Source organism: Triplophysa dalaica, chromosome 12 (assembly GCF_015846415.1).
Source record: "Triplophysa dalaica isolate WHDGS20190420 chromosome 12, ASM1584641v1, whole genome shotgun sequence".
NCBI classification, from domain to species: domain Eukaryota; kingdom Metazoa; phylum Chordata; class Actinopteri; order Cypriniformes; family Nemacheilidae; genus Triplophysa; species Triplophysa dalaica.
In genome coordinates, this window is record NC_079553.1 from 7,487,487 (window position 1) to 7,513,033 (window position 25,547).

General features: G+C 37.8%; 2 protein-coding genes across 4 annotated transcripts in view; both read left to right on the top strand.

The window, feature by feature from the left end:
* The window catches only part of cadm4 (cell adhesion molecule 4), a 101,899-nt gene extending 97,213 nt beyond the window's left edge, over nt 1-4,686 (top strand). For all 3 annotated transcript variants that reach the window (XM_056762298.1, XM_056762297.1, XM_056762299.1), the window contains one exon: nt 3,040-4,686. In XM_056762298.1, coding sequence (XP_056618276.1) covers nt 3,040-3,149 — 110 coding nt within the window. In that variant the 3' untranslated portion in view covers nt 3,150-4,686. The remainder of the gene's footprint in view (nt 1-3,039) is intronic.
* Nucleotides 4,687-13,713: 9,027 nt separating this feature from the next.
* Nucleotides 13,714-18,182, top strand: rps19 (ribosomal protein S19). The gene is made up of 6 exons (XM_056763261.1): nt 13,714-13,774; nt 14,379-14,455; nt 14,556-14,656; nt 15,453-15,636; nt 15,801-15,855; nt 18,124-18,182. The coding sequence occupies exons 2-6, from the start codon at nt 14,379-14,381 to the stop codon at nt 18,148-18,150; spliced, it is 444 nt and encodes a 147-aa protein (XP_056619239.1). The 5' UTR covers nt 13,714-13,774; the 3' UTR covers nt 18,151-18,182.
* Nucleotides 18,183-25,547: the final 7,365 nt, after the last annotated feature.

A 25,547-nucleotide genomic window follows, 5' to 3' on the forward strand; every position in this document is an offset into this window, starting at 1 on the left:
AATATATAATGATAGCCTACAAAGAGAGAGTGGGTGAATATTGAAGGAAATTAAAAAAGCACAGGGCTGTATGGGAATGTAAGATAAAACTTAAATTTACAAAAATGACCAATTTCTTGGTTACTAATTTTAGACATTGTAATCTGTCTTACCTCTTTTGTACAAAAGGTCAGATTTCTGCTTCTATACAAGCACAGTAGGTGCTGATTCGAACATTCTCCCATCATGCTGAGATAATTTCCATATTGTTATGTTAATGTTCATTTTGCAATTCAACGTTTCATTCTTAACTGTTCATGCTCCAAACAAATCTAAAATGGATCAACGGGTTTAAACTTTACAAAGTAATATCATATTTATTTCAGAATGTTGATTTTGAAGGTGTGCGTACATCAGCTGTTTTACATGCATATAGCCTAAAATGTTTGTATTCCAGTAAGAATTCAAAGTCTGAACTGTGTTGAGTCCTTCATTTATAAACGTTGAATGTTGCATAATGTGCAGTTGTTTTTGCATGGATCCAAGACTTCATTCCTCTGTAATGAATAATCGTATCAATGGGTTTGTAAACAATATATATATATATTAGTCTCAGCCTCATGGGTCAGGCCCACGGACCATTGGCTAATGCATAAGGCACACTTTTCTGGAAACACTTCAGCATGTTCTAAGTCGTTATCTGATTGGTTGAATTTCACAGGATTGTTCGGGAGACGTGCGTTTCGCGTTCTTTACTGGCCTGCCAGGAAACCACACGAAGCCGTCTGGTCTAAAGCTGTGTCTGAATTCTCCCCCTATCTCCTATTTAGTGCACTATATCAGTTGTCTGCCATTTTGCGGTGTTGTCTGAATTCTGAGTGAACAACTCATTCCTAACATTCGTTCACTACTTTTTACACACCATTCATTCTGACTTTGTGTGTACATCCAATGTTCACTCGTTCACTCATTATTCCCATGATACACCGCAAATCAACGGTCTCAGATTAGAATCAGCTGGTGGAGTGTGACCATTAATGCCATAGATATCAGGTTAATGCCACAAATGCAAATTTATACTTTATAATACGTCTGTACTTTGTTCTTGTTGACAGTTATTTTCTACTTTTTGAGAATAAACAGATTAAATGTTTAGTGGTGCAAAATTTTAAATATAATAAATAACTTTATTAAACGTAATAAATGTAATAAAATAAACATGGCAAACAGTTTTATTAAAAACTATGACAAAAACGTGTCAAATAAAGTAAACTGTTACTTTTTTAACCATTTTATTAAACAACGAATGTCCAAGAAAGCACTGTGAGACGCAGGTTATATTACGTCAGTGTACTTAATCTTTCACTCATTTTCATTCACTTCTTCACAGCGGCGACGTGAGACTATAAATATATATACTTATAAATATATTGGGGCTATTTCAACCCTGCGGTGGGACATGTACACACCTGTTGAGTTCAATTACCCCAGATTTTTTTTCTATTTTACTCAAAAATATAGATAGCATTTTGGCTTAAAACAACCCAGCATTGGTTAATATATAACCCAGAAGTTGGGTTTGTCCCTTTTTGACCCTTGTGCTGGATTTGAAAATACCCAAAATTTTTTAGAGTTTCTATTTCAAATGATTTACACCGTGATGTAACATTTTTGATCCTATTTGGTCATACATCCCACTTCTACCCCAAGAGAGTGATGGGTGAGTGAACACCCAGCAGGGTAGAATAGTTGGTGTAGAGACATCTTGTATTCCTGAGGGCAAAGCACACATAAAAAGAGCGTATGTGTTACGATGAGAGGAGAGAGGCTGTGACAGAACTGTTATATAGAGATCTCGCCCAGGGAAACGTAGGCATAGCCCTTATGTTTAATTGCCTTCATTCGCCAACCGTATCACGCTGCATCTCTAATGAAAACTTAATTACCTTGTTCCTGTGCTGCTTTAAGAACTTCTGGTCGTCTCAGTATGTCACCATTTCCAATAAAGATCACAGCACCCGCAAATTGGGGGTGGAGGCCGGGGGAGGGAGTGACCAGAGCCCACCTGCCAATCAAAGTCAGAAACGGTTAGTTCACCCATCAGCGCAGAGACGGAGAGCATTAGGGTTGATCCTGTCCAACCTTGAGCCGGCTGGGAAGGCAGAATGGAAGTGATTAATCAGAAGCTTCGTATAGGTGATGAGGAACATTAAAGCCCTTGATGCATTGTCCTGGACGCACACGGCCTGTGACACCATGGGTTTTGTAATGACCCTATCAGCCCCTGCTTTACACTTAGAAATAAAACCTCACATACATAAGATCGATTTTTTAATTAAACGCTGTTGTGCCGGTACCACGGTTATTAGAGTTATTTGTCCCAGTGCCACAAAGACAAAACTGTTGGCTCATATAATGATGGGAATAAAAAGGTTACATTGTACAGGGTTGCTGACTTTGCGATTACATTTTAGGGAAGATTATACCTTCAATGAATTTCGTAATTAATTAACTAAAAGTTGGGTGCGTAAGGTTCCAAGTTACAGTAAATGACTTTTGCTGGTCCCTCAGAAAAGCCCACACTGTTTTTCTGCTTGGCAGAAATCTGCTACACAGGTAATGAAGATTTAGATTTGTATGCAAGGTATTCAACACGGCAATCAATCCCCAGAGGCCAATTAGTTTTCAGCAGACAGACTAAAGGAAAGAAAGATGCGTACTCTTCGGTATAGCTGAAGATGCAAGACAAACCATAAATATGACTTTTTTACATAAAACAGATATATGTTCAATAAAAAAACTGTTGGATATAATGTAGTATAGAATGAACAATAAAAATGTCCCCAAAAAATGAAAATTCTGTCATCATTTACTGTCGTCATTTAAACCTGTATGACTTTCTTTCTTCTGCAGAACACAAAACAAGATATTTTAAAGAATGTTGTTAACCAAACAATGGCAGTACCTATTGCCTTGCATTGGTTTTGTGTCCGATGGGTACTGCCCAGACTCTTTAAGACAGAAAATATAAAAGTTAAAATATCTGTCTCTATCTTCTAGGTTCATATTTGACTCATGAGGCCAGTGGGTTGGATGAACATGGCGAGGTGCAGGAAGCCTTCCTCAACGGCAACGATGCCAGCCAGGGCAAGAAGGAGTACCTACTGTAGTGCCGCCCTAGTGGATCCCTTCAGAAACACTGGACCGCAGCAGACTGCACACCACAACCACACACAACATTCCCAACAGACACACAACCACCATGACAACCGGAGGGAAGCATCACAATCGTGCCATATGAAGATGGAGTGGGATGGAGAGGACGGAGACTTTAATGGGCGGAAAAAGAGAATAAGTGAAAGTAAAAGAGAGAGAGAGGGAGTAGGAGCCAAGACAGGAGGATAATTATTATAATAGAAAGAGATGGGAGGAACCACAAAGACCATCTCATCTCTCACACATAGTTGTAGTTGTGTGTAAGATTGAGACAACTAGCTGTAATTATAGGGCCATGAGAGTAAAGTGTCTTTTCAAAATTACTGATCCATAACTGGCCGGGACAGCATCACTGCGGGAAGCCGCAAGGGCTTATGAGCTATTGAATGTCCCAACAAGAGCATACTGAAATACCGTGAATTGCTGAAGCGTCTGGGCTTCTGATACTGAACTAGTAGAAAATACATCCTCTAGTAAAAGCGCTGAGAGCTCAGAGCCGCCCTCATAAACTATTCATACCGGGCTATCACCGTGTTTCATCCGGCGACTCCATTATCTGCTCATGTTGGCCAAAACTCACCTCACATAATCGCTTCCGAAGATTTAGTGGTCCTGCCGAAAGACCTTCCCTCTCATTTTCATCCCCTCTCTCTGCGATTCTCCGTTTCCTCCTCTTGGATTTTCCCTCCTCTCCGTCCTCCATCTCTCCACTTCTGTTTGTTAATAATTAAGGCGTTAGACGTGTTGTCTTTTATGAGTGAAAACTGTAAAAAGGGGCTAAATTATAGCAAAGCGTCAATGTGAATGACGAAGCTTGACTCATGTTAGAAAAACAAGAGGGTTGGGAGAGATTGTTCCAGAAATAAAACAATTTTTGATCGCTACCACACAAACCACTTACACGATGAAACAATTCTCAGAAGTGATTATTTGTATGAAACAAAAAGTCTACAAAGTTACATTTCTCTTTTAAGAAATCAGTACAAAAAAGACTTTCTTTTGCGCGCATTACAGAGCGATGCTATCGTACTAACACAGAATATTAGCTTAGAGGTGCAAAACTGAACAAACTACTGTTAAGTCATCTTTAAAAAAACTGAGAAAATGACAAAAAATATATATTTCGTTTGTCTTAAAGAGATATCTGAGGTCTTAATTGTTTTTATTAATTATTTTTTGGACTATTATAATCGTTGTTATTGTTATTATAATTCTTACTGTTATTATAATTGTAAATGTTATAATTGTATACTTTCCATGCTTCAGTTGACCTGTAGAAACAGCTGTGTGCCCACTTTTCTCTCCTCTCTTTCATCTTTCTAGACCTTTCTACCCTCTTCGTGTCTTTCTCAGAATTTGTCCGACCCTCTTTGTCTTTCACTTCCTGTTTATTTTATAGTCTTGGCGTCGCTGTTGATATAGCTAACTGTACATCTTTATAGGGGAAAGATACTGAGCACGACAAAATAAAAAAACACTTAAAGAATCTCATGTGAATGACTGATTTTTCTCCACCTTACTGACTTCCTGTAACGTTTTAATCAAAAGAGAAAAAGACACATTGATAGAGTTTTACCAAGTGGCAATTAAAAGCAGGGAGGATACTTTAATTAGCTAAAGCAGCAACAGAATAATAAAATGAACAAAGATAGAAAAATGAGTGACTGGGATGATGGATGATGTGGATGCAGTAGAAGACAGACAGTGAGAGACAAACTAGGTGCATAAAAATATGAAGCCTCCATTATTCCAGAGCAATCAATATACGATTGTGTCAGAAGTCACATGCTGAGCGTTGAGGGGGGGCGGGTGCATTTAGATTTAAAAGCAGAAGAGAGGATGAGAGATCGATGTGTTTGTCCTTTATTGATGGAGAGGCACTGCAGAAGCCAGTCGTAAACAGTAAGTGTCACATGACAATCCAAGCGCACACTGCGTTCCCTGCTGTTCTCTTCGCTTTGAGCTATTGCATGGCCTTCTTGGATATAGAAGGACATTCGCGTGTAATATTTTTATAACTGCTTTGCCAAACCCAATCAGATAAATCTAAGACAGGTAGAAGATGTTCTCAAGCAAACAAATGGAGAATTGAAATGAAAAGTGACAGCATAGACATCTGAAGTTATCTTCAGTCTCGTATTAATTTAGTTTATAGGACACGGCCAAATTCGGCTGACATAAGTCACGGGCAGATCCACGGTTTATTGGTCAAATACCACATCAAGGTTTCCTTCAGCTTTATCCAGGCAAGGACAATGAACATTGCATTCTCTGCATGACGGATTTGAAGCTTCCGTGCTTCTGGTAATGACCCCATTCAAGGAGATCTGGATTAGAGCAGGTGTGATGAATTGACTGAAGGTGCTCCGGTGATGGAAAATTGTCATATTGGCAGGAAGCTAAAGGCTCTCGAGCGAAAAGAACAATTGAATGTGCTTTCAGTCACGGAAAGGTTTTACTTGTTTTTTCCTTTTGACAGCATGTCTTCACTCAATACTTCACCCCAGCGTTTGAGGTTAGCGCACACTGCAATGAGAAAGAGAACAAGCTCACGTTTTCACCAAGAGAAAGATGGTAGGCAAGAAATTAAGAAAAAGCACGAGACAAATTACAGTCTCAGAGTTCGGCCTGTGGAGTGTTAAAAAGATAAACTGGGGCGTTACATTGAGGATTTCATGCTTGAAACAGATTGATAATGGGTGGTTTGGGACAGAGAGAGGGAGACGGTGCAAAGGGAGAAGAAGAAAGGGGGAGATCAACACAAATATACAGATACAAAAGGAGCCGTTTCTCACACCGGCACTGACACAAATGAGCGAAAAAAGTAATCCAATTAGTGTGAAACAGGGCTTTCATTCAGGCTCCACGTAAGAAGTGTGCATTTAATCAAAACGGCTATGGAATCCTGTTTTCCCTGGGAGTTATTGAGAGGTTCATTATCGCAATGCATTCATACAGTCTTTCCCATTTGATTTGCTATTATAGTGGTTTTAATTAAACATTTAGATCAAAACCCAAAAGCTTACAGTACACTAGGTTAAAACACTGATGTGATACATTTTAGTGTAGTATATTTTATTAGTGACTCATTGATGCCCTTCGTATAACGTCATCTGGGACTGGTGGGTACATGGTCCTAAGGATCCCATTTCTGTATTGTTTAATTGAACCATTAATACTGGGGGATCACTGATATTAGACATGGCACCAATGCGAGGGTTTCACAACATGACAGGAATTACAACAAGTTTAACATTGTTTATAATGCAAATAGACTGCAGAAAGCCTGGCATCTAAGATGAGCTATGGATTTGTTTTACTCGACTACTGAATAAATTTACATACTGAATAACTCAAATCCCCGGAGGAAATGTTTTCTTGCTTAACGTCTGCTGTTTATGTTTCATTTAGGAAATCAAAAAAAGATAAAGATGACAATCATAGATGTGCTGTAATATTTGTATTGTATATATTATTAAAACACCTTTAACCCAAGTTCCCCTATATCATAAAGAAGAGATTGATGAATTTGGGAGTCTCTTGAACAAGTCTGAAGCATTGTTAGGAACAGTTCACCCAAAAAGGAAAATGTTGTCTTCATTTACTCACCCTCAAGTTATTCCAAACCTGTATGCATTTCTTTGTTCTGTTGAACAAAGAGAAAGATATTTGGGAGGATGCTTGTAACCAAACAGTTATAGTAGGAAAATTAGCTTTATAAATTTCTTACGATATTTAGTAGATTGAAGGTAAGTAAACAGTTCTGACTTTTGACTACCACGTCATTTTTCCAACTATGGTAGGCAATGGTGGCCAAGAACTGTTTGGTTGCAAACATTCTTCCAAATATATTTCTCTGTGGTCATCGGATTCGGTACAAAGAAATTTACTCGCCCTCAACTTGTTCAAAATCTGCATAAATGATGACAGATTTTTTTGTGAACTGTTCCTTTAAGACATTTTCTACACCTAGAGGAGATACATGAGATTACTGGAATCTGTTTCTGAGGAGAAAAATTGGACGAGTACGCAAAAGTCTCCACTTAATCTTATTACTGAAAATGAAAAAATTGAGATATTAAAGAAATCTCATTTGCAGTGTTTTGTTCGATGAGTGTACTCTAAAGATAATAGCTGTGTAAGTGCCCTCTTCAAATCTCATGACATTACACTCCTGGGGATACTTTGCCTTGAGAAGTTGGACCAGAAGAACAAAACTCTACAACTGAACAGAAAGCACCTCACAGACTTCACATGAGAGGAGGGTGTCAGGTGGGCACAGATAACAAGCAGAACTCGCTGCCTGCCTCCTGCGAAGTGCTGGTGAAGAGGAGGCGCAATGCCATAGATATGCCAGAGTATGGAAACCATAATAGAAGATCATTTGAATCTAGTGGCATTTGGAGCGAAGAGGTGCAAAGCGTTGGTGATGTGGAGGGGCGAGCAAAGCATTAGGGAAATTGAAAAAATCCAAAGAGTGAGCCTTAGATTTTTTTTGAGTATGTAGCACTTATGTGAACTTGCAACAGACACAGGGGAAAAGATCTTGACCAGTAGAAGTGTTAAAACCTGGTGATGCTTAAAAATAGACCATAAAGAACATTGAGCACAATGTCTGGGGCACAGACATCCCAGTGGTTTTTGTAGATCTCAGCATGAGTGAAGTGTTCTCCACCAGGAACTTCCCTGTAAAGCAAGAACTCCCTGATTTCAGAGCAATCCTGTGGGAAGGCCGTTTGACAGGTGTGCCATCACATCCTTTGATTCAGACCGTTTGTTCAGCTTAGGTCCTGCTGTACCTTCTTTCTGAGCAGCTCTCCAGGTGTCAGGAGAGCTTGAAAGGATGAACTGGCCAAAGGCAGCAATCACAGAGATAAGCCAGCACAAAACCTGTATGAGTCACTAAGCCTTCATATCGTAGAAACTCCAGCACTATCTGAATTTTACTGTTAGGCGGAGTCAGCAAAATGTAATACTCTGATTTTGTAGTCAGCACAAATATGTCTTAAGGTTATTTCATTTTTCTATATCCCAAAATAAAAATAGCTAAGTTAATTCACGGCAACTGTGTTGCATATGCTAAACAAAGTCACTTCAGTTTAATCAATTGAATTGGTTCCAAGGACTTACTGAACCGCCTGTTCTTCAGTCTGTATTGCCAGTGTACGATGAGGGTCAGCAGGAGCACCAGACACATGGTGAACTATCCCAATCAGCAGGGGGCAGGACATTGAGCCTTACCTACCCTAATTTCCATGTCACATATATGGGCCATCCTACAGAATTGGTGCAAAATCAGAGTTGGAAAGATCTAGAAAAAACGTTTGATTGCCCTAGAATTCTTTTATATTTGCAAGTTGTATAATATCAAAGGTACACATTTCTAGTAACTCTGCAGTTCATTTTCATATTGCAATTTCAGAAAGTTTTGGAAAATTCTTCTTCTCCCCAAATTTTGTCACTACAGACACAATGATATATAATTTAATAATAAGGATTATATTTATGTATTAAGCTTTTGTTTAAATCTTTTCAAATATATATTTTTGCTATTTAAAAAAAGAATTCCACATGTAAATTTTAACAATATTTCAAATGTAATTTATGAGATTTGTTGAATTTTTAATCCAATCTTTCTTTGTAAAAGGGATAAAATGTATTATACCGATTTCAAAGTTAAAGATTCATTAGTTTATATATACATTGAACCAAACACTATCATAACATCTTAGTTGATAATTTAAAATACTTTTTTTTTTCAAAACATCCCATGTTTCGTCGTGACACGCACATTTTCACTATTGAGGGTAATGTCTGGTTCGCATAATAATTTTTTTACAGCTGAATCGGACTTTCAACATTTTATGTTAATACAAAAACTATGTTGCACATACGCAGCCAGCACATATTGCAGACACACATCTGACAGTTAATATGTAATAGATACTTTATCACTACTAAAACAGTAATGAATTGCATAACTGTAAGGAGTTGTTTATTTCCCAAATAAAGTTAAGTGTTTCTTTTTCTCACTAAGGAATTTTATTTGGCATTACCGAAAGAATGATACCCAGTGATAAGTTTTGGTTGTGACTGTTTTGTTGGCGACAATTTTTTAATACTTTTGAGCCTAGCACAAAGATGCTTATCAACACATGGTTTACAAACACAGTTCTGAACAAATGTACACACATACATTTCATTGGTTACACCCCAAAAAGTTTGCTTAATTGCAGAAAAAGATGTTTGGTAGTGACGTTCCTTAAATTTGAGATTTTTTAACACATTTACTTCAAAATGAGAATTTCGATCTACTCACCATGTAGTTTATTAGAGAGAGGGACACAGTAATGATTCTTGATGTAAAAACAACAGTTAAATTATTTTTTTAATATCATTTTCATAAGTTAAAATTTAGAAGTTTGGGTTTGTGACACCCATCTCCCAATTGAAAGTACCCAATAAATAATGATTTTATATATATTAAGCTTACTGATATTTTAAATATTTTTATATTATGGGTTTCGAAAGATGATAGAAGGATCTTCATAAACAGACTTGATGTGGATTTTTGATGTGGGACCACATTTAGCACGAATTCTGTTGAATGGCCCATTTATCTAACAGCTCCTTCCCTGTCTCTTTCTCTCCAACAAGAAGCTCTTGGCATGAAAAAGGTTGAAGACCTTTGAATCAATAATTGAAATACTCTGAATATATTACGGCATTGTTTCTGTTGAACTACGTCTCACCTGTGATAAAATCCCCTTTACCAACGAATAAATGTAAATGAAATGGGGTTCACCGATCTCGACAGCAACCAAAGGGCCAAACCTTCACATTTGCTCCCTACTTCTTATTTTTCTGTAACTTGCAGGTCAGTCGTGTGTTCCTTGTTGTCATCACTCCAGGTGGGATTAAAAAGATAGCTGGCAACAGGAGAACAAAGACCGAGCGATTCCTCATGGCATTTGTGGTTTACACTTGGTTGAAAAGGTCAGAAGAGTCTTGCTGTGACAGGGCATCACACGGCGTATGTGAGCATAATGCGAATCCGCAGAGGGAGCAGCCAAGGAATCACACTCACCGTTACAGCCGCTGTGGCAAACTAATCACGTCCTTGCCACAGTCGCTGCTTTGACAGACAGGTTATTTCATTTTGTGCTTAGACAATAGGCAATACATATTGGGATGAAAAAAGCTGTTAAAATATCCCCGGAAACGCTTCAATATGCCACCTGTCTCCTTATCGTAATGAGTTTGACCTTTTCAACAGCCACCGACAGTAATCAGTTCCAGAATGCCCATGAGTGTTTTATAGTAATGAACAATGATTGCGCAATCTCTTAATCCTCTGCTCCTCACAAGCATGGGCTGGGCCACTGGGTCCGCTCTTCTCTTATTGTTTTTCCCACTCACACAAATTGATTAGCTGAAATAATTAATGGTGTAAAAGTTAGAAGTCTTCTCATTGTTCTGCTCCCATTGTAATTCTTTTGCACTTCACTCGCTGCACAGTTAATTTCTCCAGTTAATCAACTATGAGCCCAAATATACAACAAACACATGCAGATACACACTCCTCTTCGAACTGAAGGAACAGGAGACATGCTAATTAAAAATCAAAACATTGACAGTTGAATAAAACGGTGAGAGAAACAAGTTATTAAAATTACCGTAATTGGACAAGAAGATAAATGTGAATTCTTTAGCCTAAAGTTATCCTTTACCATTTATCTCATCGCTAATTCCATCTGCCTCTTACTGTATGCTCTGTGTCGACTCTGTGTCGCTGATGGACAGTTTGAAAACACATTCATTTTCTATTTTTACCACACCTCAACAGTAGATTTGTCAATTTAGTCACGTTTGTGAGCAATACGGCCCTTTCCATTAGATAAGTACAAAGGACAGCATTGCGTAAAACATCCATTTCATCCAGAAATACAAATGGCACCGTTACATACTATCACGATAACAGACACACAAGCACAGATTTGTGTACACTTTATCTCTAAAGTAAACAGATATGGCTTGGAGAAAAAATCACAAGGGGAAGTGCTTATCTGTTTGAGAGTTTAGGTGTCAATACCAGAGATGGGAACAAGTCACATATGGCCAAGTCCAAGCAAGTCTCAAGTCTTAACTATCAAGTCTCGAGTCAAGTCTCGAGTCACAGTTTAGACAAATCAAGCAAGTCAAGTCAAGGGTTCACCCTAAGCAAGTCAAGTCAAGTCCTGATAAGTTTCAAGTCAAGTCAAGTCGCAGTACTAAAATAAACAGAGGTTAATTTTTTAGATACATGTTTATTTTTGCACAGAAAAGATGAACTTATATACATACATTATTTATCTTATTCACATTGCTATATATGAATTATATGCATATCTGTGCAACATTAATATCTGAAAATAAAAGTGTTGCTTACACAAAAGAAATCCAGTCTGAAATGTATAATAAAATCTAATTCAATTTAATTGCAACGTCTACACAGAAATGGAAATACTTGTATCTGAGAGAATGCATTTATACAGGCTATGAAGCTTATAAACTAAGAATTGTGATTGAAAACTTGACTATTGTATGTTTTAAGTATATGATGCTGTAATACTTGTGCTGTCCATTAATGTGAACAGTAGGCCTATAGGGAATTTGCATCTATTGATGGGAATCCCGGATCATTTTATTGACTTCGGTATTGAATCTTGTTTATCAAAATGAACGAATCTTTTTCATTTCGGTAGAATATAAATTAAATGTATGTTAATATAGCCCAGTGATGAAGTTATGATGCTTAATCGTCATCTCTGCGGTGGACACGCAGTATGCACGTTTCATACGTAATATATAATCTGAGAATATTTGTTTTCTATTTGAACTGGTTTCATTATTTTACAGCACAAAACGTTTTGCTGTTATTGTGAGTATAAAAAAATTTTAGACATTTAACAGATTCGAACTATGAAATTATTCTCGTCAGTATGACCGAAAAGTTTTTAAAGAGTTTTTTTAAGTTCAAGTGATCTCACCGGGCGCGTCCATGTTAGCCAGTCATGCAGTATATAAGAGAGCTGCTATTCAGTTTCCACACGCAGTCGACACAAACACTTGAACATGCGCACATTTAATATAGACATTCGCCTACATGTAATACAGAGAAGCCCTTCTTTATTTTAAGATGATTTTAATGTTTTAAGAACATAACAATTCGGGCTACGCCATTATAGCCAGATTCCCCAATTCATCACCTTATGAGATGAGATGTAGGCCTACCAGTGATGATCGATTATCACTTTTCTAATGATAAAAAACAACCAAAGCAAAATTATGACAAACAGAAACGATTAATTCATTATATTAGTAATCGTTTTATTACACTGACTATAAAGAAATTACTTTGTAACCTTTCCTTGTGGTTCTTATAATGTCGGATGAAATTCGACGTTGTGGTTGTCGCGTCAGAAATCCTCGTGTTGCATGCTCTGCATCTGGCAAATATTTTTTTATTTTCACGGTCCAGTACAAAGTCCTTATAGCCAAACGTGACTGTGGAGCTCGACTGTTGTCCGCCATTGTAACGGCCACAACTGTTTCAAGCCGCCAGGCGCATGCGCAGTTTCCTCTCTATCGTAACTGCTCTACAGTAATTGGCTGTTTCACCTTGTTTGGCGCGGTTTGAGTTGAGCAGCGTTAAAGGCACAGGCGCTGTAGTGCTGCCGAGTCACAATAATTATTTTAGGTAATTTCATTACTTTACAAAGTTCAAGTCATTGTCGAGTCTTCCATTTAAAGTCAAGTCAAGTCTCAAGTCACCTGCTCTCAAGTCAAAGTCAAGTCAAGTCATTTTCTTACTTCAATCAAGCAAGTCGCATGTCCTGAAAATTGTGACTCGAGTCAGACTCGAGTCAAGTCAAGTGACTCGAGTCCCCCACCTCTGGTCAATACACATGAATTAATTCCCTTCTCAGCAGGATCTGAAATGATGGAATTGCACAGTGGTTCAATAATGCTTCTTCAGTGCTTTTCTTAAAATTTCTAGCAAAACAACAATCTTAAAGGTCAGAAAAGTATTCTTAGTCTGTCTGTCTAACACGGGATGGATGAATGGATTCTTTAATATTTTGTTCTTAAAAACACACACACACGCAGGCACTCATGCACACACTCTTCAAAATTTCTTCTTTTGTGTTGTGCAAAATTAAAAAGTCATATAAGTTTGAAATGACAAGAGGGTGAGTATTCATTTTTGGGTGAGGTCTCAATCACAATCTCAAATGCATTAGTTGCATCAGATGATTTCACCATAATTCCACCACTTTGTGCTCTATTGACCACAATCATAAAGCCATTTACTCACTTCTTTCTGTTATATCTGTAATAGATATTGCATGTGCTCTGATACAAAACACGTCCTTTAATACAAGAGATCAAACCGTATTTTGTTAACCGTAAAATAAGTGACCGGTTACTAGCAACAATACGGTATTTTAGAATCTCGCGATAACAAGCGTGACTCGCCCCTGTTATCACGCATAGGAAACCCTGCGTATCCCTCTTCTTTTTGCTGTCCACAAGCAAGGTAACGCAATCTCCGTATGTTTCTGTGGTATAAAGCGGATTTTAAGCGTTATTTGCCACTAGTACGCTCCCAGAAGCGGTTTAATATTTAGCAGAACTCGTATTTATGCCGGCATGTACATAAAATGCAACACAATACATTGTATTTATAAAAAAATAAAGATTGAATCGCATGCAAGGGAGCCCCGATGTTCAATGGCGGCGCCCATGCATACGCTGCGGCCTGGTCGACTCGTCAGCGTTTTACTTCTAACGCATTTTTGGTTCAATAATTAATGATTACAATTAGACATAATGCTCTTTGACTTAATGACTGTGTAATTTCTTTAAACTATATGTTTGGTTGGTACACTTCTAAGGGTTGTTTTCCGCGTTGGTATAAACGTGGTCGGTAATGTAGCTAACCGCTATCACGCCGGGAATATGCGCGGGGACCGTTTTAAAATATTTAATTTTTAAGGTAATACAGTGATCTTAATTTTTATTTTTTATAATTGAAGATGGTTTCTTTTACGTTTGAACTGGTTAGTAAAATGTCTTGCGCTTTGATATCAAGGAAATCGTTAAAATAAGGTAACGTTACCATGTTTGATTTTGGCTTTCAGATGCCAGGCGGTGGTGTTACAATGAAAGATGTCAACCAGCAGGAGTTTGTCCGTGCGCTGGCAGCCTTCCTCAAGAAGTCAGTTCAACTCTGTTTGATGAAATTGCCAGTGTCGATAGCGTGCAACTTTGTAGTAAAAACGTTCGTAGGCTTATATTGAACATTGATGTCTTCGCAGGTCAGGGAAGCTGAAGGTGCCGGATTGGGTTGATATCGTTAAATTGGCCAAGCATAAAGAGCTGGCTCCCAGTGATGACAACTGGTTCTACATCAGAGCTGGTGAGTGTTAATCTTTTTGGGAAAATATATGCCAGAGAAACGTTCATCCACATATTGAAGTGGTGTGATCGTTTCAGCAGAGATCTAATCTTCTGACTGCAGGTAAAGAATGCTGGCTTCTTTTGATCAATGTATCACACAAGCTTTGTGCCAAAAATTCATAGGTTTTTCATGTCAAAGAGCAATTATTCTTTGTTTTTCAAATTTAAACGAAGCCAATGTATGCATTGTAGAACATTGGGTGTTATATCATTACATGTAATGTGACAATTTTAATGTTATTTTCTATAAAAAAAAAATCATGATTTGCTCGTAAGCAGTCAAACTATTTTGTGTGAGTGCTGTCCCATGGGAAATGATGATTTTTTTTTTTTTTACTTACAACGAATTACAATACGACTTTCCTCACACAAACTCTAGCCAAAGGTTACTTGTTGCAGAAAATGAGCTTAGTGGTCTGAAAATGTTTCACTACAATAGGGTTATCAATAATGGATGTTGAATGCAAGTAGTTGTGGCAGGCTTGGGCCTGATTATTGATGTGTCTGTCCTGTTAATGTGTGTCAGCATTTGCTGTAGTATGCTGGAAAACTGCTTCTGTTTCAGATAGATATTCATCAAACAGCTCACTGACACACTGTAGAAATTTAAGAGCCAATTTTGAGACTCTAGAAACAGATTTTGTGTCAGTGAGAGCTGCAATAAAGTGGGTCAGGCTTGCATCAGAGTCTTGGATGGAAAGTGTTGTTTTCTTCAGCTGGCCTAAATGTCCACTTTTCTCACCTCTCCCATTCAGCCTCCACAGTCCGTCACCTGTACCTTCGCGGAGGTGTTGGTGTGGGCGCTATGATCAAGATCTATGGCGGGCGTAAGAGGAACGGCGTGTGCCCTGCTCACTTCAGCGTGGGCTCCAAGAACGTTGCCCGCAAAGTGCTCCAGGCCCTGGAAGGCCTTAAGATGGTGGAGAAGGACCCCAATGGGTAAGTGCCCTCCAGTAACTAAGTGTGCTATCACTATACAGTCTTTCTCAGGCTAACTTGGTCCTGAGATGATTTGTGGGCTGCCATTTGAGTATTTACCTTTGGCTACATCTATACCCATGATCGCTTATTGTGTCATAATGCATGGTTGTTTTGTTTTCCAGCGGGCGCAGACTGACCTCGCAGGGGACCAGAGACCTGGACCGTATTGCTGGGCAGGTAAGGACTCTTCTCTCACTTTACAAGTCCTCAGCCCTTATTAATGCTTATCAGCATCTCAGAATTCCGAAAAATGCAGCTTACTGTTGATTTCTATGTAAATTAAGTAATTAAGATGAATCTGTCTCTGCATGAATATTCTGGTCCATGTTCAAATTCAATGGACCTTTTCTCACTTAAATTTAAAGAAGCTTTAAAACCTTGAGGATTGACCACAATAGCTTTGATGTAGGGGTGTGATGAGATTGAGTTCATGAGACCGAGACGAGATTTTACGATTTTTTTAAAAGAAATCCTCAATGACGAAATGTATAGGGGGAATAGTATTTTATTATTTCCCTCGTATCGATACCAGCTGCGCTTTCCTGTGCTTTTTTTTTAATGACAGCGAGTTGACACATTGCACATGAACGCAGTGACAACAGAGCCCTGCCTCCTCTCACAGACTTGACTCGTTCCCGGCAGTTAAAAAGTGTCATTGTTAGAAAAGATGGCCATTGCAGAGTCCAAGTAACACATCTGGCGCACGAGTGCATGCTCGTTTACGCTTTCCATGTTTACCATAGTGCTCTATGTATGTGCACTGATCAATAATTTCATCCACTCGTTTCATTCGCCCTGGTTAAATGATGTTTATGTTAGAAAGATGGCCAGTACAGAGTCTCCGCAGCAGTTCTCATGTTTAATGCACGCGTTTCTGTCTTTGGGCGCTCATCAATTATTTCATCCACTCGTCCCATTCGCTCTTGTTAAGATGATGTGTGAAATGATGCTGATGCGGGTAAAGTCTCCAACTGTTCTTGCGTGTGATGCACGTTTTCACTTCCGTGTTTACGATAATGCTCCGTGTTTGTGCTGATGAATGAATTCATCTCGTCTCATTCACTCTAGTTAAAGTTAAAAAGATGTCCAGTGCGAGTCTCTTCAACAGTTCTTTGTGTTTCTGTCTATATGTATGCTGATCAATGATTATTTGTGAATAAAATTCAAAGTTATATATTTTATCATATAAATGTAGGCTATTAACATTAATAAGCAATGAATAACCAATACATTTAAGTATTTATTAATCTCGCAACTATTTATGTAAACTCTGGTCCATTAATATTGACAAATGCAACTTTGATTTTTAATAGTAAATGTATTTGTAAAATTTACATTAGATTTACAATTAATGTAAATATATAATTCATTGTCTAGTCTTGTTCAATTTAACTTTAAATAAAAGTAAAACAATTCCCTATGGTATCGGTAGATTTTTTTTAGGTATTGAATCGAAGTTAGAAATTCCAGTGTCGTGACAACACCATGAATGAGACATATGATCAGTTTTTAAGAGGTTTGCCGGTGTTGAAAATACATTAATGTGTACTTTCAATTGCTGTACTCTACTTGTGGTACGGACTGCCGCTGCGGTCCACCTGCGCGAACTGCCATAAGTGATACGATTGCCGTGAGGCTTGAGACCCAGCCATCTAGCGTGTTTAAATGGAGAAACGGTGCGAAAGTAGTGCAGCGGAATGGAAAACCACGTGTCTTTATTAATGGCCTGGCCGGTCACTGCATCTCACAGTACCCAGGTTAAATTAGGGAGCATATGCGACAAAAATGGTCACAATTTTGAGCCCAGCACTCGATAATGCCAAATACGTGAGGATATTGTTTTCTCGTGAGACCAATCAGATATCGAGGAACGAGATCTCACCCCTACTTTGATGTTTAATATGATTATGGTAAAGTCTTGAAAAAGGCACGTGTATCCTACATATCCTCCTCCGTAAAGCCTTTGCTTGGTTTTTGGCCCTCCGCTTGTCCTTCACTCTCCCGCGACATACCGCTGTGAGCCAATCCAATGCTGAAGGAAGTAAACAAGCCAATTGAATTTCATGCTCGCTGGGTAGCCGTATGGCAGCATTTTATTCTGCCTGATCCCCTTAATGAGCTGAATTCAGATGAGTTAACGTGATTTTCTTGTTGCGCTTGCTTTGGCTGCATCTTTCGCTCTCTGACTTCTTCCAGAGCACTGTTGCTATTCTTGGCTTTGCACTGACTGCGTGAAGAAAACCAATGTTAGTGTATGGCAGCATGTTGATCTTAATCTCGTGGCTAAAATCAGGTCCAGAACTTGATTGGCCTACTAAATATTTTCAGCAGATGGGTAATTTCTCAAGGTTTTCAGGGGTAATGTTGAAAATTGCTTGACTGATTATTAATGGACTCTTGTTGTCATGTGTTAATTTTGTACCCTTTCTGATTTTTATTTTACAGGTCGCCGCTGCAAGCAAGAAATCTTAAAATGTAAAATAAACTTTTGTGGAAAAACTCAACCTAGTGTCTTGTCTTAGTGTTTGGGTTCCTATTCAGTTATAAAATCTGTGATTTCATTATCTTTTGCTTGAAAAATGCTTGATGCTCTTGGAGTCGTTGAACAATATTGTGCATCAAGTCTGTCTCTGTGTATTTGGCAAAAATAAGAGTATGATGAGCAATACGTCTGTATTCCTAACATCACATCTTGGTACTGGTGGTGACTGATTTACTCAAATAAGACAAATGTATATTTTTCCCTGCTGCTAGATTTGGCAGAGGAGTTGGGATCTTTGATATCTGCTATGTAACTACTTTATGGTTACTCTAACAGTGCCATCATGTGGACCTTTAGATTATGGCCAGTACAGCTGGTCATCCATTTATTTTTGCCCAAAACATCCAACAGTATAGTGTGGTGCTCGAAAAGTTTAATTCTCTGCGATGGGAATTTATTTACAACTGCAAGTTACGCTAGAGGCGATCTGAAGTGTAACAATGCTAAGCATGTTTGAGTTTATATATTAAGCACATTTTTTTAAAGAATGTATTCAAACTCATGACATTCATGCTTGAATAACCATCCTTCAGTAAATGTTTAAGTGTATTTTCAAGTATAGGTAAACTAAATCATTGATTTGGAAAGATTTTCTACAAATAAAGCCAACAAATGTATCTCTGGGCGTTCTGAATCATTTGCCATCCATTTATCTGCAAATATGCACAAAAATGAAAACCGTTGTGAATTACTCGAGTTGTACTAAACCTGCATACTTTTATTTATTCTGTTAAACTCAGTTAAGTTATCAACCTTGGTAGACACAATTAAAATATTCAAAAGGTGCTCAGAACAGTTTTTTTTTTCAAAATTCTTTAAAATATATCATTTGTTCAACACAACAAATGGTACTATAAAGATCTAATGTGGTAGTCGATGATCAGTTGAGCTAAGATTCTTACAAATATCGTTGTGTTCAAACTTGAGGGCGAGTGATTCATGACACATTATTTTTGGGCGAACTTTCCCTTTAAAGTCACAAAGAAAATTTGCCATTTACATCTTTTCCGCATCGTGACGTATATCCGAGTGAAACTGCTTCTGAAATTAGAAATGATGCATTATTTTGCCCTTTTTGACTGGTTTGTTGTAAGTTGTGCCTGGAGGGGAGGGCAAAACATACCTGACCATTGGTCAGTGAGTATAGTCCTACCTCTTTTTGGTTACTGACATCATGAGGTGAACCGTTGTTTGGTGAGGGAGTGGAGCTAAATGTTTAAATGATTTAAGATTACAAGTGCAAATTAATTGTGAAAATAATGGTGTGCACGGAAAAATCATAATAATCACTGCAACACTGTAAAAACTCACAATTTTCCTTTTTATTCTTGTTATTATTTTAGTGGTCGTACATATTTGGGTTTGCTGTTTGTTTTTAGAGAATGTTTTTGGACGGCTTTACCATTTTTATTGTGATAACAGTACTGACAATGTTATACTATTGGGCTACTACCTATATTGTGGCTAGGAAGAGTAGCTCTGAAAATATCTTCACTACATTTGCATGTACATTTATTTATTTAGGTTCTCCACTTTTTTTTTTACTTCGAGGGCCCCCATTTTGAGCTCAATATGACTAACATCAATTGGTCATATGCAAGAAAAAGATATGCATGAAATGTTTATTTTTCATTTAAAAATAATTAAAACACTGAGAAATAGCTGGACCTATGGAGGGGATTCCTGGACTATGCTTAAGCCCAGTGTCCCAGACTAAAGTGCTAGGTGTCTTAAATGAAAACCTCTTTCACTGACATTTGTTCATTCATTATTTATTTTGTAATGTTTACTGTATAAATTAATTCACTAACGCTTTACTTATTGAAGCTATTTACTATTATTTAGTGGGAGCACCACTAAATTCTCGCGGTGGGTTACATCAGCCATTTCATCAGCCAAATGATGAAACGTTGCCTTTAGGACACCATGAACGAGTTAACACAAGAGGTAAATGTAATAGAGGAAAGTTTATTTGTTGCCTCTGCGCGTTCATCAACCCCTGTTTATATCCTGCTTGTAGTACTGATATTCAACACCAGAGGGAAGCAAAGACAGCGACTTATGCGAATCAGTGCTCCGAAGGTGACCTTCATCAAAATGAAATGCCTCAACCAACTTTGTCTAAGCATTTAAAAATGTAAATGTTCTAAACAAACAAATTTATTAAAAATAAATCCCCCGGTGTTTAGACACAGTGGATGTTTTGTTCTGTGTGTCGCTGTATGACGAATGAAGTTTATCTGTGACTGTAAGTACACAAACCGCCTGAACTACGATCAGTCAGGACAGCTCGTGCATCTTTTCATTAAATCTATTCTTTTGTAACATTTAATTCTCAATAACTCTATTTCTCTCCATCTTGTTTTTCAGAGCAGCAGCTGTTGCTGAACACCTGAGCCTCTCCCCCTTCTCACCTGCCCCCTTCTCTCTTTCTCTCCCCTGTAATTTGGAAGCACGGGAGAAAGATAAACATGTCTGTGAATGATAGAGGAGAATGTAAAGAATGCTGGCTGTGGAGGTGTTGCTGTTTGTTCACTTGCTACTGTTGAGGTGGGGAGATTTAGTCTTGGCTCCAGTGTCACTGACGACTCCCGCAGCCTTGATGTTTCGTCTGGTAACCTTTCCAAGGTGTTATTTCCATAATGGCACATGTGGGTGTATAGAGTAGATTAAAACTAGAATTGCTGTAATTTAATTATTGAGATTGGAATCTGGGAACATACATGAAACATTTAATGGCGGTAAAAATTTGAGTTCATGACCGAAAAGCTGTCAGTGTGCACTCAATCTACCAGGTGTCTGTTATATTTCACTGCAGATGTGTCGATTTGAGGATTTCTGTCCTTTTTAAAATAGCAGCGGTTATCGGTGACTACCACTTAACACCATTCTTCTCTCCGACAGTCTGTTTTTCCAGTAGGATAAGAGAGAGAGGTAGAAATGAATGTGTGTGAAGTAGAAATCTAGTGTTCCTGATAAACAAATCTTTTGTGTAGCCTTTTCTATCTCCGAACACAAAACACTGTTGTGTGTGAGATTCACCCTTTTTTTCCAGAATCTATTCCTACAGAGGTCTTCCTCTTTACACAACTGTTAGTGTGTGCAAATATTTATTCCTCTTTTCTCACCATGTTTAATCTAATCTCACTGTCCACTGAATTGAGCACAGAGTTGTCGTTGTTGATTTTGCTGTTTGGCTGTGTCGAGAAAAGTAAACACATTGAGTAGAAGTACTCACAAAATTCTTTCCCCAAACAAACAGTTTCATCATCTGCTGGCCACCTCCAGCTCTCTGTCTCTCTAGGTGTCTGCTGTCTCTTTTTCTCTGTCAGACCGTCACTGACACTTACAGCTTCGGCATGGCGTCATTGGTAATCTACACATCATGGTCTGTTTTTATTTAGGACAGGTGGTGTGCAAGTCCTGATGTTTTGGTAGATTAATCTTGTCTTTGTGTGCAAACGTGGCTGTGATGCTTCCTGGTGTGTGTGTGGCATGGCTTAGGGGCAGACAAGCCTGTGTTGTCTTTACTCAACAGGCGCATGGCACAGTCTGCTCTCTAGAACATAACACCTGTTTTGAGGGCAAAAGGCGAACAGAGAACAGATGCAGGTTAGAACGACTGTGTTTGTCTGGCACATGATCTGGGATCATACAATTGAATAGGAAAGTCAAGCAACTGTCAAAGAAAAATACTTTTCTTAACCAAGTCAATGTTTCATTTAAAGTAAAATAATTTACAGTCTCCTTTAAATAGCATCATTTTAATAGAACAAAGATAGTATTGTTATCAGAACGTGCCTTAAATTAGATAAGGTTTTCTCACACCCTTGTCAAATTTTTTCTTTCAGATTTTGTAAAAAAATCTTGTGGGGCTAGAATTTTTATTCTATCTTAAATACTACAATTTACCTCATAGTCTTGCCTGTAAGTAGATTTGTTTAATGGGACAAAAATATTAAATAACAATATTTGGATATATATATGGATACATATACATGTGATTTGAATATGTTTGTAAACCTTACAGCACTTTAAAGTAAGGTTGTATTTGTTACCATTAGTAAATGCATTAACTAACATAAACTTACAATGAGCAGTATGTTTTTTTGCATTTAATAATTTTGTTAATGTATGTTAATGAATATACATTTTTTCATGACAGTTCACTGTGCATTATCTGTGCATAACGATACAAGTTACAACTTTTGATTTTAATGTTTAAATGTAAAAAGTAAATGCTGAAATGAACATAAACTAAGATGAATAAATGTTTAAGAAGTATTGCTGTTCGGTAGTTAATATTAGCCAATGCATTAACAAAAACAATCTTATTGTAAAGTGCTATCCATCTGTTAAATCCAGAAAGGAAGACCAATGCAAAGAAAAAAATAATACGGTGAGACCCCTATATTTTGTAACCCAGCTTATCAGAAACATCTATGAGGGATATAATGTGATCATGCCTACCTCCGGTTCCATAAATAACAATCACACAAAATTCTGTTTGGGCTTATTAAAGGGGCTGTCTCTGTCTTTCCTCTAAAACAAGTCCTCCTGATCTAATCACATAAACTGATAACCAGACAGTCCTTTCATTTCTGCAGTATTTATCTCACCTTCGTCCCAGCGCCAGTTCAGCTTCATTCGGTGGGAGTGAGTTCTTTATGTGGTTACTTCACCTCTCTCTCAACTCAAACCACTGTTCACTATAAGCTCTCAGATGTGTTGTCTTATCTCAACAGTTTCCCTCTCTGGTTTATTCCTATCAACCTCCTTCTGTCTGTTCTCTGCAGACAATGCACATCCACATTTCCATTCCGTCGAGCAGATATATAAATTTTGCAACATCCTGGTATTAAATATTTACTAGAACAGTGTCCAGAAGAATGTGAACACAAGCCATGCACATACCTGTGGTTATTTATTAAGTCTCATGTGACAGGCCATATCCCTTCAGTTAGTAAAGACTAGCAGAGCAGCACGTGCGAGTAGGATTTATCAGGATGAGTATATTCTCAGGAAGACAGGAATGATGGATTATTAATGAGCGCTGTAATGGTTAGTACTAATGCTATGATAGTCATGCGGGTCCTCTAGCTTTCATGTTGAATGTAGCTTTCTGTTTTTTACTTGTGCCAAAGTTTTAACACTTTTCTCCCCTTGTGTCCATCAAAGTTCAGACTTGCAGTTTGTTGTGTAGGAATGCTCGTGGGCTGTGTAGTTCGATTTGAGGTGTACTGTATACGTGTTTGGAATGGATGGTTTTTGTATTTTTCTACATTCAATAACTTCTCCCATACTTTATATTTTTCAAGTGTAATAATAGACTATACTATCCGTTATCATAGCACTGAGATAATTTGCCACCAAGTGATAAGGGTATGTTTACTAAAAAAAGCAACGTTAAAATTTCAGCGAACTACAGCTGAGCAAGCCTCGAGTAAGTGCAAAAGTTTTTCTGTGTTTGTAGCTTGAAACGTATAGCTCGAAGGCTTTCCCCTTTTTGGTTGTCAATGTATGACGTGGATGTAGTGTTTTGAGAATATGACAGACGTCGTTGACCGCAATCCTACAGTGTATTTAAAAAATAAATCTGTTATATTTTTTCTATGTATAATGGAAACAAAAAATGTAAAATACAAAAAAAATTAAATGAAAGAAAAGGCAATTTACTAGACAAATGTAATTTTAAAGGAAAAAGTGTTATTTTAACGTTTATTTTTGGCGCCCCAGCTACCAAGATTTCAGTTTTTATACGTTTTTTACAGTGAAAGTGCTTCTTGAAGTGACCAAGTGAAAAACATCATTGTTCCTTATGGACGCTATATGCATGGGATGTAACAGCTGGCTTAGAGACATGCGGAGGCAATCGTGCACAGAGTCTACTAAATTAAATTATTACTTCTGAAAAAAATACATTTTATTATCTGTTGCACTGAAGGCTGATTCACTTAACTAATTCAATGATACACACTTAAAAATACTGTGTAAAGAAATAACCCAGTGCAAGACCTAAATGGCACAACTGAGTCAAAAGCTGATGTTTATCAGTGTACACTATCAGAAAAAGTGTAGAAACGTTGTCACAGGGGTGATACATATGACCCTGCCTATGAAAACCCAGCTAAAGTCATTTTTGTGATACTTGATGTAAAAAACATTTAGTAAAAATACAATCTTGATGTCTTAAATACTGAATAAGACTGCGACAAAGATTGAACTGATAGTAAAATTAAAGGTTGAAATCCAATTTTGATATCTTTAGCCTGGCTTTCACATATACATGGTCACATATTTACACCTAAAGAGTGCATATTTGTTCTTTAAAAGGTATTGATACCTATGGTACACCCAGAACTGTCAGTTGCTATTATTCATTCAAATTGTATTCAGCTGAACAAAGAATTTCATTTAGGTTTGAAACGACTTAATGGTGAGTAATTCATGACAGAATTTTAATTTTTATTTAACAATTCCATCTCATGAAGATCAATCTCATGCTTCTTATAGTCTTTCTGTTTATGTGGCGTTGCTGTTTTGGAGGTAGTCTAGCATGGTCCAGCATAACTGTTGACTGCTGGTCAGCATGGTCTGGTGAAGCTGGATGCCCTGTACTGGGATCCAAGCATTCTCTATATGATTTTTTAACAGGGTTCTATCCTTTTATCATTTCCCCATCTCATGTTCTTATACCATCATTAGATTTCATGGCACGTCTGAACAGACATGGACAGAGGGGGACTGGGTCTAAGATCTTTCATGTTCAAGATTCTGTCTTGAAGCTTGTCTGCCAGGTAGTGCAGAGCTCAAGAGCCACACTGGGACATTGAGACTGCTGTCTGGATACCAAACAGTGACTGTCCCCTGCTTTTAAAGAACACTCAGGACTCGCACGGAATGCCAATTCTACAGTCAAAGTCAGGACAGTGAAATTTGGGATGCTGTTCCAGAAAGGAGACATTGTGTCATTGCTCTGATGTCTGTTAGCACGCCAAGTTGCCTTGCTAAAATCTATTACTACTTTGAAATGGAAGTAAGGTCTCTATTGCAGGTAAATTAGGAATTGTTATGTCTGGATTTAATGTACTAGGAATCACTTTCTGAGCTCTTTAAAACAATCTGTTTTGGAGAACGTAAATGAGTGTCTCATTTAAAAAGCTATCTGCATACTCTTGTCATCAGACACAGATGAAAGGTTTAAAGCACTGCTCAAGTGTAACAGACAGATATTTAGACTAACATTATGCGTTTGCCTGAGGCACTACAGTAATGGGGAGTCGTGCTTTCCTGCCTTTTGATATATGAATGACCCTCTTTTTCATTT

Excerpts from the sequence above, each read along its gene's own strand:
- rps19 (XM_056763261.1), top strand. The coding sequence starts at position 14,379 with ATGCCAGGCGGTGGTGTTACAATGAAAGATGTCAACCAGCAGGAGTTT. Across the intron at positions 14,456-14,555 it reads CTGGCAGCCTTCCTCAAGAA|GTCAGGGAAGCTGAAGGTGC; the intron begins GTCAGTTCAACT and ends ATGTCTTCGCAG. Across the intron at positions 14,657-15,452 it reads CTGGTTCTACATCAGAGCTG|CCTCCACAGTCCGTCACCTG; the intron begins GTGAGTGTTAAT and ends TCTCCCATTCAG.